The sequence below is a fragment of the Aythya fuligula genome, chromosome 12, assembly GCF_009819795.1.
Source record: "Aythya fuligula isolate bAytFul2 chromosome 12, bAytFul2.pri, whole genome shotgun sequence".
In the NCBI taxonomy this organism is placed as follows: Eukaryota; Metazoa; Chordata; class Aves; order Anseriformes; family Anatidae; genus Aythya; species Aythya fuligula.
This window is the reverse complement of record NC_045570.1, coordinates 9,329,988-9,346,448: the sequence shown is the minus strand read 5'-3', so window position 1 is coordinate 9,346,448 and position 16,461 is coordinate 9,329,988. Positions and strand designations below refer to the sequence as shown.

Below are 16,461 nucleotides of genomic sequence, written 5' to 3'. Positions count from 1 at the left end.
GACACAACAAGATGCCCCCAAGGTCAGCGTGCTCCTCAAACACGAGGGAAAGCAGAAATCCCAGTGACTTGTGTGAGCACACAACTGGGTGCTGCAGGAGGCACTGCTAACGCTGGGAGAACAGGAGCTCTGGATGCAGGGGCTGTCGGGCTGCAGCTCACCAGGAAGGAGCACCTCCAGCACGCGTTGCTCCGTGCTGCCCTGAGACGAGTGCTCCCAGGTCCCAGGTTTCCACTGCGAGGCAGCACAGCACCGGCCCTAACCACTGCCAACGCGCCTCTCCTTGCAGCTCCTCCGGCTGGCTGAGCAGCGGGGCTGCCTCCTGCCACCCAGGGGACAGGGCTGGGGTCAGCTCGGTGCAGGAGGCACGCGGACCCTTTTGTGGGGTGCTTTCCCTGCCGGGGAGGTTTCCTGCGGGGGTCCCGTGCCCTTGCTCCGTGCCCACAGCCACTGAGGTACACGCACGTTCCCTGACCACGTTCCCAGCACCGCCCTGTGCGGGATCACCCCAGGCAGCTCTCAGTTCTCTGAGACCTGCAAGTGTTGTTGTTTTTTTGTTTGTTTTTTTTTTCAACTTTTTTTTTCCTCAAGGAGAGCAGTTGAAAGACCTGCCTGGCGACTCCCTCTCAGAAGCAGCTCCCATCCCTGGGCTCTCCCATCCCTGGGCACGTTGCAGTGCTCAGCAAAGTTAAGATCCTCGAAGAGAAGGGAAAGACCAGAACAAAAGCCAGGACAGCAGACCTCCCTTTCCCTTTTTCCCCCACCCCGAGGCCGCAGCGCCGAGCACCGCAGCCGCTCACTCACCTGCCCCAGCTCTTGGCTTCGGTGGCGGAGCCGCAGCCCCTCTGTCCCTCCAGCAGGCAGTCCGCAGCCCAGCTGTGAGCGCCCTGCCGCAGCGCGAACGTCCTGTCCACCAGCTCCGTGCTGCTCACCTCCAGCCCCTTAATAAAGACGCCGGTGTTGCCGTACCTGGCCGGCTCGCTCAGCGTCCTCTGGCAGCCCGACCACAGGCTCTCACCGCAGGGCAGGTCGAAGCTCTGGGCTTTGCGGAGCATCCTCCTGGGAGGGGGCTTCCCAGCGGATGGAGTGGAGGCGCAGGAGGGTTTCACCTCCAGGCTTTCCAAAATGCTCTCCAGGTTCGACTTTTCCTCGGGCAGTTTGGGCGACTTGGCGGCCCCGCTTCCAAAAGGAACTCGGCCGCTGTGTGGCCCGGCCCCAAGAGCAGCTTGGCAGGCAAATTCGTCCCCAGCACCAAAATCACCGGGGCAGCTCAGGGTGGGAGAAGGGATTTGCTCTTTAGTCCAGCCCGCAGAGCGGCCGGGCCTGCCGTAGCCGTGGGATGTGCTGCAAGTCCTGTCCCAGGGCGGCCCGGGGGCGGCCCCCTCCGAGTGCCTGCGTGGGCACAGGGTGCCAGCCTCGCTGCCGGCCCGTGCCTGCTCCCCCGCGGCCGCTTTGCGGTCTGCCAGCAGCGACCTCCTGGTTCTCAGGGCCGCTTCCAGCTTCTTTTCGAAAACCAGCTTGGTCTCCTGGCACTTGGACCACGCGAACTTCCACTGCTTGAGTCCCTTTTCGCTCTTCAGCTCGCAGGCCAGCTCCTTCATCTCCTGGAAGCGGGCGTCGCTGATGTCCGGGTGCTGCCCCTTGTAGCTCTCCAGGCACTTGATGACCCCCGCGCAGTGCTCGGCGGAGCTGCAGTCCTCCATGCTGATGCAGGCGAGGTGTCGCATCCCTTCCAAGGCCCACTCGTACGCCTGCAGGGAGCCAGAACAAAAGGCAAGAGCCAGTCAGAGGCACTCGGGGAAGAATAACCCCGGCTCGGTGCCTGAAGCGTGAGGCGAGAGAAAGGATCAGTGTGTGGCCAACGCAGTTCCTCGAGTGTGAGCGGAGGGGCGGGGGGGGGCTGCTATTGTCACGGTGGGGCTGAATTCACAATTCAGCAAAACAAACAGCTCCTTATGCGGAGGGCTTCAGCTGTGCCGGCTGCTCTGTCGCAGCCCTACCTCCCCGGCAGCACCCACCCCGTGAGCCCTGGGGAGGGGATCCCAGGGGATCCCAGGCTGGTGAGGCTGCAGGAACCTTCACAGCCCTGCTCGGGATAAAAACCTAAAACCTTCCTGCTTCATCCTGCCTGCTCCCAGCAGGACATGGAGCCAGCTATCCAGGAGCAGATTCCTGCTCCCCAGACCCAACGGGGCACAGCACATGGCTCGAGAAGAGCCGGGCTCTTTGGTCACCCCAACCCGTCCCCACAGCAATGGGAATCCCGGACCACACGAGCTCAGCTGCAGCCCAAGCGTTTTCTGCAGCTGCTGGCACCCGAGCGGAGTCAGCAGCCTGCCCAGCCCTGCCTGCTGCGGCGTTACCTGCTCGCGCTGGTGAGCTCAGCACCCAGCTCAGCACTTTGTTTCTAGCACTACAGGAATGCTGGAAGCGGTTTCACGAGGCTCGGCTCTACGAGCAGTGCCCATGAGGCCTCGCTGATGCAGCTCTGCCCAAATGGACAGAGGCAGGAATGGGGCTGACAAGGTTTAACCGTGCAGGGAGCTTCGCTGCAGTGAAAACACAGAGTTATTTGTTCACATCTGAGGCAGAAGGCAGAGAAAACCCCCGGACAGGCCTGCCCAGCACCTTCCACAGACTGCGTGCATGCAGAAACCCTACGGGCTCTGCCCCTGGGGTGAACCAGCTGGCACTTCACCTGCCTGGCCCTGCTGCTGTGGCTCTGCTGGGGAGCTACAGCCACGCTCTGTGCTGGCAAGGAAAGCGTCAGCCTCGGAGCATTTCCCACCTGACAGCCAGAGGCATCCTCGCTCCGACAGGCTTCGCTCCGAGAGCTCACAGCCCGTACTGGCACACAGAAGAAGGCCTCGAGGTCAGGAACAGAACAGCCAAGTGCTACACAGACGCTGCATCCCCGTCGGGACAGCGGTGAGGAAATGCTGGGTGCCAGGCTGCTGCCACAGGTAGGCAGGGCAGGGTGTGCAGGACGTGAGGAGAGCTGAATGGCAGCGTGCAGGAGGCCACCCACGGGCCGAGGAGTCACTCCAGGGGCAGATGCCCCAGCCACGGGCGCTGCCCCAGCCGTCCCCGGTGCTCTTTGGAGCTGCAGCTGCGTGCTCTGCGTGCAGCCAGCCCCATTACTCATGCAGAGCAAGGAGCTGCTTCGGTAGGGCCGGCAGCTGCTGGGGGAAAACACTCAGAGGCAGCAGCAGCCCCGGCACAGGGACGGCCCGGCCCTGCCGCTCTCTCAGCCCAGGTTTTATGCTTGGAAGTGCCCGCTGCTGGGGGAGAGAGGGGCTCAAAGCGGGCAGAGGAGATGCCAGAGCCCACTGAGCCTGCACTTCCCAGGCTCTTTAATTCCCTGAGTGCCAGGGAGCCCAGCAGACCCGCACAGCAGCGACAGATGGCCTGGTGTGATGGGGTTTTGTGCTGCTCCTTCCATTTCTACGCAAACCAGCCCCCCAGGCAGGGGCTGGCGGTCAGCCCGGGCTGAGGGCTCAGCTCACCTCTCCCGTCGTGCTGCCAAGGGGTGATGATCCCACCCAGAGGCCGTTCGCAGGCTCTGTTTTGCTCAGGGATGGGTAAAGCTCGGCGAGGAGGAACCAGGGCTGCAACCCACCCAGGCAGGCAGCCCCGCCACCCCATCTTCATATGCTATCTGGCTGTTCTTGGCAAGGACTCCACGGCACGCAGGAATTACTCTGCATCTCGGCCCTTCTTCCATCCCCAGTGCCTGTCACAGGCTCCTGAATGGCTCCACTTTGTTCCCTGCACAATGGGAGCAGCCCTCCACGCCCCGCAGCTTGCTTGGGAACATGCTAAGTGGCCACCAAGGCTTTCCCAGCCACATCACCCTCTCCAACTGCCCCTGGAAGCACACGAAACGGCAGCCCCCTCCATGGAGGCACGCAGGAGGAAGCAACGCCACGCAGCGAGGGCATTGCCACCAGCTCCGTCCTTGGAAGGGGCTGCCTCTGCCTAGCCTAAGCCTTCTCTTTCACCTCTTCCCGTGGGGAGATAATTCTTGTAACAGGAGTTTTTTCTTGTCATGCTGGCAGCTGGGTGTCTGAGCAGGCAGATCACAAACTTCCCTAACTTTCTGCAGGAGAAAAACGCCCCGAGGGAGGTTTCCTTCCACACCGAAGCGGCTGCGCAGGGGAGCTGAGATAGGGGTGGTAAAAACCCCAAACTGAACCCAATGGGAGCAACGAGACAGGAATCCGACAGCAGCTGTGGGTACAGCAGCTGAAGCTGCCCTAAGGGCCAAGCCACAAGAGGGGCCAAGCCCCCCATGTTGTGCCTGCCCCCTGCTCCACAGGGGTCTGGGCACCAGCAGACAGAGCGACGGCACTTACCGGAGCACAGGTCGGAGGTAAATGCTGCTGTCCTGCCCCAAAATGCCTCTCCCAGCTGTGCTCTTCTCACTGCAGGTGCTCGCTGGGGCTCAATGCCTCCAAAACCCATGATTTTGGGGCTTTGAGGACTGCCCCCAGCTCGCAGCACTGCTGTCCCCTGTCACAGGTTGCTGCGCGCACAGCACAAGCAGGGACTCGTGGCTGCGGACTGCCTTGAACACTGACAGCTCCAAAGCAGCAATTCACTGCTTTACAATGAAATACACCGAAAGCAACATTATTTAGCCCGAAACCTTCCTGGCAGGAGAGCTGTCAGTTCGCAGACAGCCACGAGCCGCCCTCCTTGCTGATAGGGACCAGGCAGGCAGAGCAGAAAGCCCTCGGCTCCCCGCTCGCTCGGACCCACCCGGAATTTCCTCAGCCTCCCACCCACTGCCACTAACAGCACCCACGAAGGAAGGGGCAGGGAGAGAGCAAACCTTCAGGACCCGCAGAGGGCAAGCTGGTTAATCCCCTCCAAACACCCCCCATCCTACCTTGCCGTGGGTACAGAGCGGGTCCATGTCCCGGCCGAGCGCAGCTCCCTGCTGATCACCATCCCCGAGGGCCCAGGACTGAGGCAGGGCCACCTCGGGCTCCGGCTATTCACAAGCGAATGCTGCTCGCCTAAATACCAGGTTGAGGAGCCCTGGAAACCGGAGAGCAGGCGGGGGGGTGGAAGGGGCCGCGCTTCACACGAGAAGCACTGAAGTGTGCGGAGAGCAGCCCGCCTGGGCACGGGCCAGATCCCCTTCCTTGCACAGTGCAGAAACGGAGAGAAAACACACCTCCCGACCCCAAACTCAAGCAGAACTCAAAGCAAGCTGCCACCTGGCACACGAGAGCTTTGGGGAAGCAGGACGGTCCCTTCTGAAGATGTAGCGAAGCCAAAGCCCCGCTCACTTCCAGTGGGCAGCAGCTGGGGCGCACCGGGAGCGCGAGCACTCAGCAAAGCCAGCAGCTCCACGCAGTCTGTGCTGAGGCTCGCTGCTCCCTGCTCCCCACCCTGTCACATTTGACTATTCCGAACTGCATGTGAAGCCTTCTCTGGGATTCATTAGCAGCGGAGAGCAGCCTAATCAAAACCATGTCCTACACGGGATGTAGCCGTAGAAGCTCAGCTCGAAGCACTGAGGGATGGACTCACCCTCCTGAAATACAAAGCGCAACGATTCCGGAGTTGCTGTGTGGCTCTTAATGCCTCCCCTCCTCTCTGCGAGGGAGGAGAGACCACTCAAATCACCAGTTTGCCTAAAGCCAGCTAAGAAAAACAAACTTTCAATCCCCTATTTGCATTGCTGCCTGTTACCAAGTGGCTGGCCCTGTACAAACACCGCAGGAGGGCAAAGGATGAGAGGCGAGCGCCGGCCATAAATCCCTCGGGTTTCAGGATCAGGAGGGAGAACGAGGAGGTGCCCTACAAGAGGACGGGTCAATGGTCAGCAGGAAACGTGATGGGGCCTGGCTGCACAGAGCTTGTGGGTGGTGCAGCAGGCAGGGTGTGCTTGTTAGAGCACCACGCTCGGAAACGCTCCTGCGCTCCGGGTGAACGTGAGCGGAGCTCAGCACTCCCTTCCTTCCCCCTTTGGGCGGCGAGGCTCGACACGTCCAGGAGAGTCTAAATTAGAGGAGAAGCTAATTGGAGCAAACGGCGTTACGCACGATCCCTGCCCTCCTGACGGCAACACGCTGACCCACGGGGCAGCCGCGGCTCGCTGCGCTGGGGCTGGCGTGCGGGACGCGTGCTGGCCCTTCTGCTAATTGCTGCGACGGCCAAAAAACACCTAGGGTGGCTTCATTAAGAGCAGGCTGACTCAACTAATGAGTCACACCAAGCCACGGTAATCCCTGCTTCGTTGGATTCAGAGCTTGCAACCCGTGCCAGACACAGAGAGAGGTGTATGTACAGCTAGACACACGCATTTACATGTGTACGTACGGAACAACTCCCTGGGAAGCCGGGCAGTGAGGGGCTGGGACTCGCCCTCTACAGCTGCTCCGCAGCTGCAGAAAGCCTCCCAGCAGCAGATGATGTGCAGTTTGCCTCAGCCTTTGTGTTTTGCTCCGTGGTCGGTCGTGTCTTTGAACGCTTGGGTAGATCCGGCACTGTTTTTTTTTTCCTTTTTTCTTTCTTTTGTCCCACCAAGGGGATTTTCTCAACATTTGAGAACTCCTAAGCCCGGAGGACTGGGGACCAAGTTTGCTCCCAGCAAAACCAGCAACTTCAACGGTTGTGTTTGCTGCAAAGCAGCCCCTTCGCGTTTGAAGCGCTGCCCATCTTTTCATGAGCTCTGTGCCTCACTGCAAAGCTCTTCTGTCAGTGAAACTCCACTTACAGTCCCCTCTGATGAGAACAAGAGCGGATGCCGTTTCACCGCCTTGGTGAGGACCATCCTCCCTCCCTCCCAGTTACTCCCACCAGTTACCCCAGCACACACAGCTGACGTTATCAGCTCAGGAGGGTGCAAGACGACAGCGTGTGACATACAGCAATTAAGGAAATCCCTTAATTAATAAACAAGCTGCTGCTCCAAGCGGCCAGAAGTCTGGCAGCTCTTCCAGAAGCGCTGAGCCTGGCCTCCACTACTACAGGCGAGAGGCAGGATCACCAGAGCCACGCTGCACAAATACCCCTGGGTAAGAGCAGGCCAGCGAGGGCAGACGGGGCTGTGGTGGGTGTCTGCCCTGGGCTCCCCGTTAATGACACCCTCCACGCTCAGCTGGGGATTGCCAAACCTCCAGCAAGCCCTGGGGCCCGCCCAGGGGCACGTTGATGCTGTCTCTGTAGCCTTCAATTCCCGGCCTCCCCTCTGCTTCATTCTTGGGCGATGCGCTGGGAGCTGCCCGAGCTGTGCGGCCGCCTCTCCCAGCCCCACAGCAGCCCGCAGGGGACTGCAGGAGCAAATACAGGCACCCCTGTGCTGCTGGCCCACAGGATGGCTCCACTGCTGTGGTTGAGCAGAGGGGAAGGCTCTTCCCCCTCTCTCTGAGGGCAGTTTTGCCTTGGGAGGTGAGGTGTGGAGCCAAAAGTGAACCCCAATACCTATCTCAGCTGTTGGGCCTCCCTTCCTCTGGGTGACTGACGAGGCAGGAGATTTGTCCCCGGTTTAAGAGCACACGGAGAGGCACAGAATGGATCCGAGCCCCCCTGGAGCAGCCACTGTAGGGTCTGTGCTCGGGGGAGCCCTGTCCATATGGCCCGGGCTTTGATATGCAGATGGAGCCATTGTGAGCTCTGGTCCCATCTGTAAGCCGAGGGGAGCTCCGTGGCCAGATTGCTCCAACAGATCTCTATTGAACTCCCGTGACTAAAGGGAATTCCAGCCTCCAGGAGGATCCAAGCATCCAGATGGATGCCAGCACACGAGCATGCAGAAAGTCTGTCACCCTGCGCAGCTCCCGTCCCAGGATCCAAGGGAAAGCAGCATCCAGGCCCAACATCTTGCTCACACGCAGAGGGCTGGGGGCCAGCTGAGGAAAGGCCCCTGCTAGCACCACAACTTGCACCTCCAGTGCTCAGCTGCAACCCGAGCTGGGAAATCCCTAAACCTGCTGGGAGGAAACGCTGCGGGTCCTGATCCTGGGAGGAGATTTGGTTTCACTGCCTCCCACACGGGGAGCCCCGGACTCTCAGGGAGCTGTCAGTTGGTGCTCACGGGCAGCCAAGGATGCCACAAAATAGTTACGGAGAGGTGCTCTGGTGGCCAAGGGCACTGCAGCACAGCACACGTGGCCCCCCTTGCACACACAGCACCTGGGAGGGAGAAGCACGAGGATCCCAACAGCCAGGTCACACAGACCTCGTGCTGCACTCGAGCAGAGCCTGAGGTGATAGGGAAGGTGCTCAAAAATTTATCAACCCAAGAACTCCTCACCTTCAACCGTGAGTTTCACTTGGTTGTAGCACATGAAACACCCAAACTAATGCACTGCTGACTCCGACGCTGAGGGACAAACTTGTGCAGCAGTCTCACACCTGTGCTGCGAACCAGAAGGAGCAGCGAATGCAGGTGCTGCCATTGAGCCTCCTCCTGCAGTCACGGAGCTTGCTGGGAGGTAGAGACACTGCCGTGACACCGATTTGGCAACAAAGTCGTTGATGAAACAAGAGAAAATAGCCTGGATGCCAGCAGATCTAGCAGCAAGTTCCTGACAATTCACAAAACAGAACATTAACCAAATACCTCACTCTGCAAGAGGGAATATCTGGGGGGAGCTGCTGCAGACTGGATTTAAATGGTCAGGACTCCTTGTTTGTGCAGGAGGTCGATCTCAAACTCCAAGACAAAGCAGAAACTTTCTGATAGAGGAATATCCTTTGCTGGGAAAGTAACCATTAGAGGCTTATTAAACTTGCAGGAAGACTTTGCCAACAAAAACCTGGCGGGAAGGAGAAAGGAGAGATTTCATGCATTAACCTTGCATGAACTCCACAGGAGGATCTATTTTCCAACCTCGAGGCTCAATCCCCCAACTGCTTCAGGCTGCGTATGAAAGTGGACACCCCTGAAAGGAGAGAGCAAATCAGGCTCGATGTGTGTCCAGGGGCACGATTTGGACAGGGTAACTGAGGGAGGAGAGAGGAAAGAGAGGAAGAGAGATGAGACAGCTGCTGTCAGACACAGCAGCCTCGCCTTAGAGCAGTCGCAGCATCAGGCAGGCACGGTGCAGGGGATTCCTGTCTGTGTGATGCTCCTTCATCACCTCAGTACTTGCACCAGTAGCCAGGTGAAAGCTGTCACTGGGGCATTTCACGCAGCCCCTCCCCAGAAAAGTCAGTCTATGCAGAGGGAGAACAGCACAGGTTATACGAGAGGGTTTCTTATAAGCCACACCAAAAACCCCAACTGCTCAGCAGCGCTGGGGGCAGAGCCACGTTCTGCCCCGCATGGGACCGACAGCAGGAGACGAGCACAGTGGCACGGTGCCCGTGTGCCTGTTGTAGGCACGCTGCAACAATGACACCTCTGATGTCTCTTTTTACACCGTGGTGCTCGGTTCTGTTCTCCCATTCTCCTGCAAGCCTGTTCCCAGAGCTGGGAATCAAAACTTCCAGTAAACTTGACTCAGCCTGTGCCAAGCAGCCTGCGATGGAAAGAAATCCTGCTCTGACAGGAAAATCCCACTTGTAGGTCCCAGCTACCCAGATCCTTTCCAGCATTCACAGCCCTCCTTTACTTGTCAGAGACGAAGCACATCAACAATTTATTCCCTGAAGGGGACTGGAATTTTCTCCTTAAAACCATGGTCTGAGACACCACGTCCCGTACACCATCAGAACCCAAGCACTGCAGAAAGAAGCAGCCTCAGCAGGCAGCTGCTGTGAGCCTCCGGGGGGAGAACTGGCAGGTAACGAGATGATGAAGGCAGCTCCTTTATCACGCCCTGGATCTCAGCTGTCACATCTGGAGAGCAGCTCCGCCAGCCGGTCTCGGCCACTCGCAGGACAGGAGCCCACAAACCCCGCAGCAGCCCCGGGGAGCAGCCCCCTCCTGCTGCCCACAGCCTCTGAGAGAAGTCGAGGCGGAGCAAAAGCTCTGCCCGTGCGTGCGCCCAGGTAGTCTGGAGGCACGCGGTGCCAACGGCGACTTCTAGATGCAATTAAATCTGTAAGGATCACGCAATATCCCCTAAAAGAGAGATACAGGGCCAGGCACTGCCGTATGACACAGAGCGTGACCCTGGGATTCAGAGGGACCCCGCAAAGACGCGCGCAGCTGGGAGGGCTCGGAGCACACAAAAGACGCACACAGAGCGCTCTGATTCATGCTGGCCGCGCGCGCACACAAGCAGCGGAGTGAAAAGCCTCCTTCACATCGTTCCCAAACAAATCCCCATGCCACCACCACGTCAGCCCGGGCGCTGCACGCTTGGTACTTACAGGAGCGTCCTGCGGAGAGCTGCTGGAGGGGAGGGCGCATGGAGAGCCGCAGGAGCGAGGGGAGGAAGGGCCCCGGCCCCTCTTTGGGCCCCAGAGGCAGCAGCACTTGTTCACGGGATGGAGAGCAACAAGGCTGGCATGCCTGGAGCAGCAAGGACAATGGGGAGGGCCGAGGAGGCGCTGCCATAATCAAATGCAGGCCAGCTGGCCCTCCCCCAGGAAGGGCAGGCACCTCCTTCACTTGCCAAAGGCTTTGTTTTCTAAGCCACAAAGAACAAAGTGGTGCGAGGGTGAGAGGGAGAGAAGGGCTGAGGAGAACCCGAGGCGGGCAGAGCCACACGTGAGCGCAGGTAACGCGCCCGGAGATGCCAAGAGAGACGCAGAGCGGCTGGGTGACACTCTGCACGTGCTGAGCAGTGAGCCCTCGCTGGAGATCCCTGCTGCAGAGACAGAACCAGCCCAGGCGGATGGCTGGGCTCCTTCCAGAGATGAGATCCAAGGGCCAGAGAACGCCCCTGAAGGGAAGGCTCCAGAGCAGAGCCCAAAGAAATCCCAACGAGGGAAACGCCAACATTTCTCCAGCAGCCTCAGCCCACCCCAGTCCCGAGCACTGGGCCTCCGGATGGCTTCCCCTTGGAAAGCGAAGGCAAGGCGAGGTCCCAAGGTTCCCACCAGAGGAGGCAGAGCCTTGCACAACATCCTGCCGAGCAGGATAAAAAGCCCTGGGGGCTGGGGCTGCCCCGGGGCCCTCCTGTGATGACACAGGCACTCCAGCTCCCAGGCGCTGGGTACCAACCACCCCATGGCCGCAGGGCAGGCAGGTGCTGAGCTGGTGGGATGCGGCTCTGCCCTTTCCAGTTGGGCCAGGGCTTTCTTCCAGAAGGAATTTTTGGCAGAAAGCATCACACACGTCTGCCACCGACCTTCTGCAGGACTGCTTGACATCCCGGGGCTGGCAGAGACCGTGGCAGCGGGCCTGTTGTGGTGTCAGCACGAAGCCAGGACGAGCAGCGAGAGCGCAGGACACTGGGGACACGTGGCCAAAGGACAAAGCAGACGTTGGTGCTTCTGCTAGGACACAGCCTAGCTTGTTGGGAGGCTTGTTCAGCTTCCCAGTTCTCCCCCAAAGCACCGTGTGGTGCCACATCCCATCACGGCCTTGGAATTGAGTAAAAGACAGAGGCCAGACCAAGCTGAAAGCCACATGGCAGCCCCCCGAGCGTGCCCGCACCGAGCCCGTGGTGCCGAAGCCATCCCCTGCCCGCAGTGGGAGGCAGGAGGCAGCTCCCTTCGCCACCGCCGCCTCAGCCCAGCCATCCTGCAGCCACCACGAAACTCCTGCCGCAGAGGAAGCGGGGACAAACGGAAACATCCAGCTTGGCACCGCTCACGGCTTCGGGGAGGGCACCCCGCCAGCCCATGTGCAAGCTCCGTGCGGTCTGGCCCAGCTCAGCCTGCCTCGGTGCAGGGCGCTCTGACGGGCCCCCAGAACTGCCGAGAGGTGAAAAACAGCCCAGCAGCTCGATGGACTCTACGGGGCAGGCCTGTCCCCTTCCCCAGCCCCGCTCAGCACCCTACGGATCGTGTGCCTGCCACGTGCAGGAGGGCTGGGGATGGGAGCCACCCGCTCCTCGTGGGCAGGGGATGAATCCCACGATGCCGGCGGTGGGCGCTGCGCTCCCTTGGCACGCGCTGAGCTGTTTGGAGAGGTGGGAGTTTGCCAGCTCATTACCATAGCGTACATTGCTCACGCATCCCCAGGCTTTTTCCCCGAATCCTGGGGTCTGGCACGCCGCAGGCTCTTTACAAGAAGGAAATCAAGGCCATTACTGAGCTTAGACTCCTGCTGTTGATCCCTTCAGATATTAGGGAAGAGAGAAGGGGGTTAGGCAGGCACTGACAAGATCACAGCAGTAAGGTCAAAGCAGCTCAGCATCAGAGGAGAGTGAAATCAGTTTAGATAACATCTCCTGCTCCCCCCCAGCCTCCCAGACACCACCACCAGCTTTGCTTTGAGAAGGCAGAAAGCGTTCTGGAGATCAAGATTATTTTAATCGGCGCTGAGAGAACTTTCAGGCTGCGCAGCAGTTTCTGCGCTCACCCTCCAGCTGCAGGATGCGTCCCCCCCACACCCCTGGTTTCGGTTGGCCACTGGCTCCCCGTACCCGCGTGCTGTATTTACAACACCGCCGCTGTTTACAGTTCTACTGAAACTGGGGAGATCAAAATCCTCCTCCCTCTCTCCTCGAGATAGCTCTGCCCCACACCAAAGCACCGCGCCGCTGTCATGCGGCTCCCACCGGGGCCGTGCAGCACGAAACCAAGAGGGCTGCTGCTGCCAAGGACTGCCTCCCGCAGCTGTCAGCCACCAAAAGGGAGCCGAACGCGTGGTGCTGGGAAGCCCTGAAGAAGAGAAACGGGCCATCCTTGGGCGCTGTGCAACATCTGTGCCCCTGGGAACGGGCCAGGCTTTGAAAGGCTTTGAGGCTGTGGAGGAACACCCATCAGTGAGTTCTGTCGGACCGACCTGGTGCCTTCTCCACGCTCCTCCCTCGCACAGGATGCTTCTCAGTGTTTTTCGTGTTTAGCTGAATTTCCTCCCCTTCCCCTGAGCACTTCTGGCTGCCAAGCCAGCTCAGAGACAGCAACTAAGTGGCACCTACATCTGGTACAGCTTAACTTTTAGTGTCTATTCTTTCTGGAATTTGAGAACTTCAAGCTCAATGTTTGTACAAGTGTGGAGTAAGTGGAGCACGGGCTCCCTGGTCCTGTGTTCCTGCCAAAGCTGTACTTCAAAATGCACTCAGAAAATCCTACTGCTTATTCACGGGCAGCTTTAGGAATTAAATCACACCAGATGCAATGACAGGTCTGCTGAATGGGTGCATTTGCATTAAACCAAACAGGTGAGAACGCCAGGCAGCCAGCACGTCCCCACACACCTCCTCTCCTGCTGCTCTGCAGATGCCTGGACCAACTCAGCCCTCGGGCCCCTCAGCCACACTCCCCAGCACACTGCTCTGCTGCTCCGTTCCCTCCTGCATGCTTCCAGAAGACAGGAACTGGGCTATATTTAGGACTGAACAGCAGAGTGCTACTCCGGACATGCCAACAGGCTGAATTTAGCAGCACGTAAGGATACAGCATGAATAAAATGCAGGCAAACTACCTCAGCCGGGTGGCCAAGGCTGGGCACAAGGAGCCAAACTCTAGGTCTTTGGTGTCTGAGCCAGTGCTGCCACGATTCTTCCACTGCTGCCCCAAAAAGCGCCCACAAGCTACAGCTCAGACAGCAGCAGACCTCTGCTCTTACTAGATGTGGATGCTCTCTTGACCTAACCTTTTCTTCCACATACTGACTGGAAAAAATCTCTGCAGAGCCACGAGCTTGAGGGATCTTTTGCCAGTCAGAGATTCAGCTCCCTGCTGGCACACGCGTTAAGCTTCGTGTCTTTCCTAAACAACCAAGCTCTGGACCGAGTCCGAGCAGGCTTTTTACACCCTCCTCCACGCAGCAGTTGTCTCGCCTCACCTTGTCAAAGAATTCGTACAGCCTGACTGTCTCGCAGACCCGGTGCCTGTTTTCATCCAGCTGAGTGCAGAACTCCTCCAGCTGATCTCTGTAGGTCTGCAGCTTCACTCGGTAAGAGTGCACGTCCACAGAGGAAAAGTCTTCCCATCGATCCATCTTCTTCAGTGCTTCCTGCCCCCTTCTGCAGTATTCCTGAAAGCAAAATGTGATTGCGCATGAGGATGGAGACCTGACAAGGAAAATAGATAGCCTTCGAGATCATTAACAGCTGGGACTAATTAGACTGGGTTTTAGGTTCAGTTCACATGAGCAGGGGTGTACTTGTTTACAACAGAATTCTGGAGAGTCCTGACATCTGTTAGGATTTATGTTAGCCACATGGCAGCTTGTAAAGGTCTACCCAGTAAGACTAGAGGTCAATTCGGATTAAAAAAAAAAAAAAAGACAAGTGTCTCAAACACATCAAAGGATTAACTAAAAAAAAAAAAAAAATCATCTTCCATCACAGTAGTTATTTTCCTCAAGACTGGCAGATACCTCTCTACTCAAGGACTGAGCTGGTGGCTTTGTCTACCTGAGGAGAGCAGGGGAGCTGGGCAGTGTAAAGGGATAACACGAACAGCTCAGTGATGAACTCTCTGCCAGTGCCACCTTAGCATCGTGGCTTTGGCTGAGCATGCAAACACGCTGCCAGCTCAGACTCTGGAGAATATGTTTTTCCAATCAGACAACACTTACGCTGGCAACAAGATCAAACTCCCTGAACTGCTTCTGTGCTTGAAGCAGCATCTCCAAAGAATCGTCCAGGTTGATCATCTCCTTTAGCCTTTTCCTGCCAACGTTCTCGATCCAACTGCTGACCTAGGAGAAAAGGGAAAAGCTCCACCATTAGTCACTCTGTGCTACTCACCAGGGCAGGCCTTTATGTGGAAAGAACAGGGAATTGCTCTCGTAACGCTGGTCAGTTCATTACTGGAAAGAATGTGCATGTACACTTCTCCCCCATCCTGGCATTTCAGCAGAGCCTCCTGCTTGGAGATTTTCCACTTCAGGTTACTTTGTAATTGTGAAGTTGTGCTATTGCTCACACAGCCTTAGGCATCAACAGGGCAAGTAGCTGCTTGGGCTCTGTTTCGGGTGAGCCACTGTCTAACACGAGCTCTGCAAGCTGCAGGCTGACCTGATACTCCTATTATTGTTACCCCCAAGTGGGATAAAATCTCCCTGCTGCCAGATTTCCTATACCACTTCCCTTTTCTGCATGTGAGCTATGTCAGTGCGAACACGCTGCCAGGTTCTCACCACCTGCAATGTTTCGGGGTTCCCTGGGACTCTCAGATCCGGGCTTTCTGCAGGCAGCTCGTCATGCTGCCCCTGCTGCTGTGCTGTGCTGCAGGTTCCTCGACAGAGCCCCATCGCTGCCACAGCTACAACGAGCCTGAATCCTCAAGCATGGGAAGAGGATGAACAACCTGGTCCTAAAAGCAAAGCAGACACAGAACTCCAGCAGGATAACACCTTCATCTCCACCAGTGAAGGGTTTATAGTTAATAGGCTAGTTAATTGGCTAGCAAGCTCGTCTGCAATGCTTCAGGAACAGCTGCACCTGCAGGGACAGATCAGCTCCCTGTGTCATCTAAATCCATACCCCAGCTCAGCCCACAGTCACAGATTAATTCCTTTTCTTCTGGACTGGGAAGGGCCCACGGAGCAAGCCCACTGGCACGAGGAGGAGATAGGGGCAGGTCAGGACACACAGTACAGAGGGGACGCTGCTGCTGCCTAGTGCTCCTGGGCAGGCTTAAAAGCAGGAGCAGCCGCTGCCAGCAGTGCTGCCCAGCATCACCAGTGAACTGCAAGGAAAGCAAGCTGGGAGCAGTTTTTTCCCTCCATTCAATCAAAAAAAAAAAAGCTTAGCATGAAGAAGGAACAAGCAGGTAAACTGCCTTTGTGCCTTTTTTTGTTTGTTCGGTATTAGGAACCTGCGTGTTTAACTTTAAGAGAGTCTTTACTAGGTTCTTGCATCACACTTCTAGCCCTGAACACACAGGGCACGGCGCCTGAGTGTCTACCTCCAAATGGGAAAGTCATTAAACTCCTGGATCCACCTCGGCCTGTGAAAACAGGTAGGCTACAGCCTCCTTTGCAAATCCTGTTCTCTCTAGAGAAGAGCCCAGAATCCCAGAAGGACGATGGAGAACTGGGTCCTAGCACTGATCTTTGAGGACATAGGTTTGTAAGATGAGCTCCAAGCACCACACCATCCTTCAAGCAAACTCGTGTGTGTGTGTGCACATACAATATATAAACGTACACACAAGTGATGTATGAAACACTTGGTGGTGGTGATTTACAGCCCAGGTGACTACAGGACTCCAAAAACTGTAGGGACAGCTCAGGCTTGGGGAGCAAAGACCTACAACACTGAAAGATTTGATGAGATCCTGTAGGACATTCCAAGAGCCTGAAATTTTGTACAGCTTAAGTTTCTTTATCTACATGGCTTGAAGTTTCAGAGGTCTTTCTGAAAATCAACGCCTGTTTGCTTCCATTATCCCACAGCTGCAGAGAACCAACCCCAGGGTGCAGAGCAGGGAGGGGCAGCTGGAGCAGGGCTGTGGCTCGTTCAGCAGCAGGATGGAGGCTTCAAGTCA

General features: G+C 57.6%; 1 protein-coding gene across 5 annotated transcripts in view; it reads right to left on the bottom strand.

Annotated features, from left to right (window-relative positions):
- Positions 1-16,461, bottom strand: part of PLEKHG4 (pleckstrin homology and RhoGEF domain containing G4) — a 78,193-nt gene that overhangs the window by 8,668 nt on the left and 53,064 nt on the right. For all 5 annotated transcript variants that reach the window (XM_032195393.1, XM_032195395.1, XM_032195396.1 and 2 more), the window contains exons 12-14: positions 14,546-14,668; positions 13,808-13,999; positions 805-1,751 (exon numbers count right to left, since the gene is read on the bottom strand). In XM_032195393.1, coding sequence (XP_032051284.1) covers positions 805-1,751; positions 13,808-13,999; positions 14,546-14,668 — 1,262 coding nt within the window. The remainder of the gene's footprint in view (positions 1-804; positions 1,752-13,807; positions 14,000-14,545; positions 14,669-16,461) is intronic.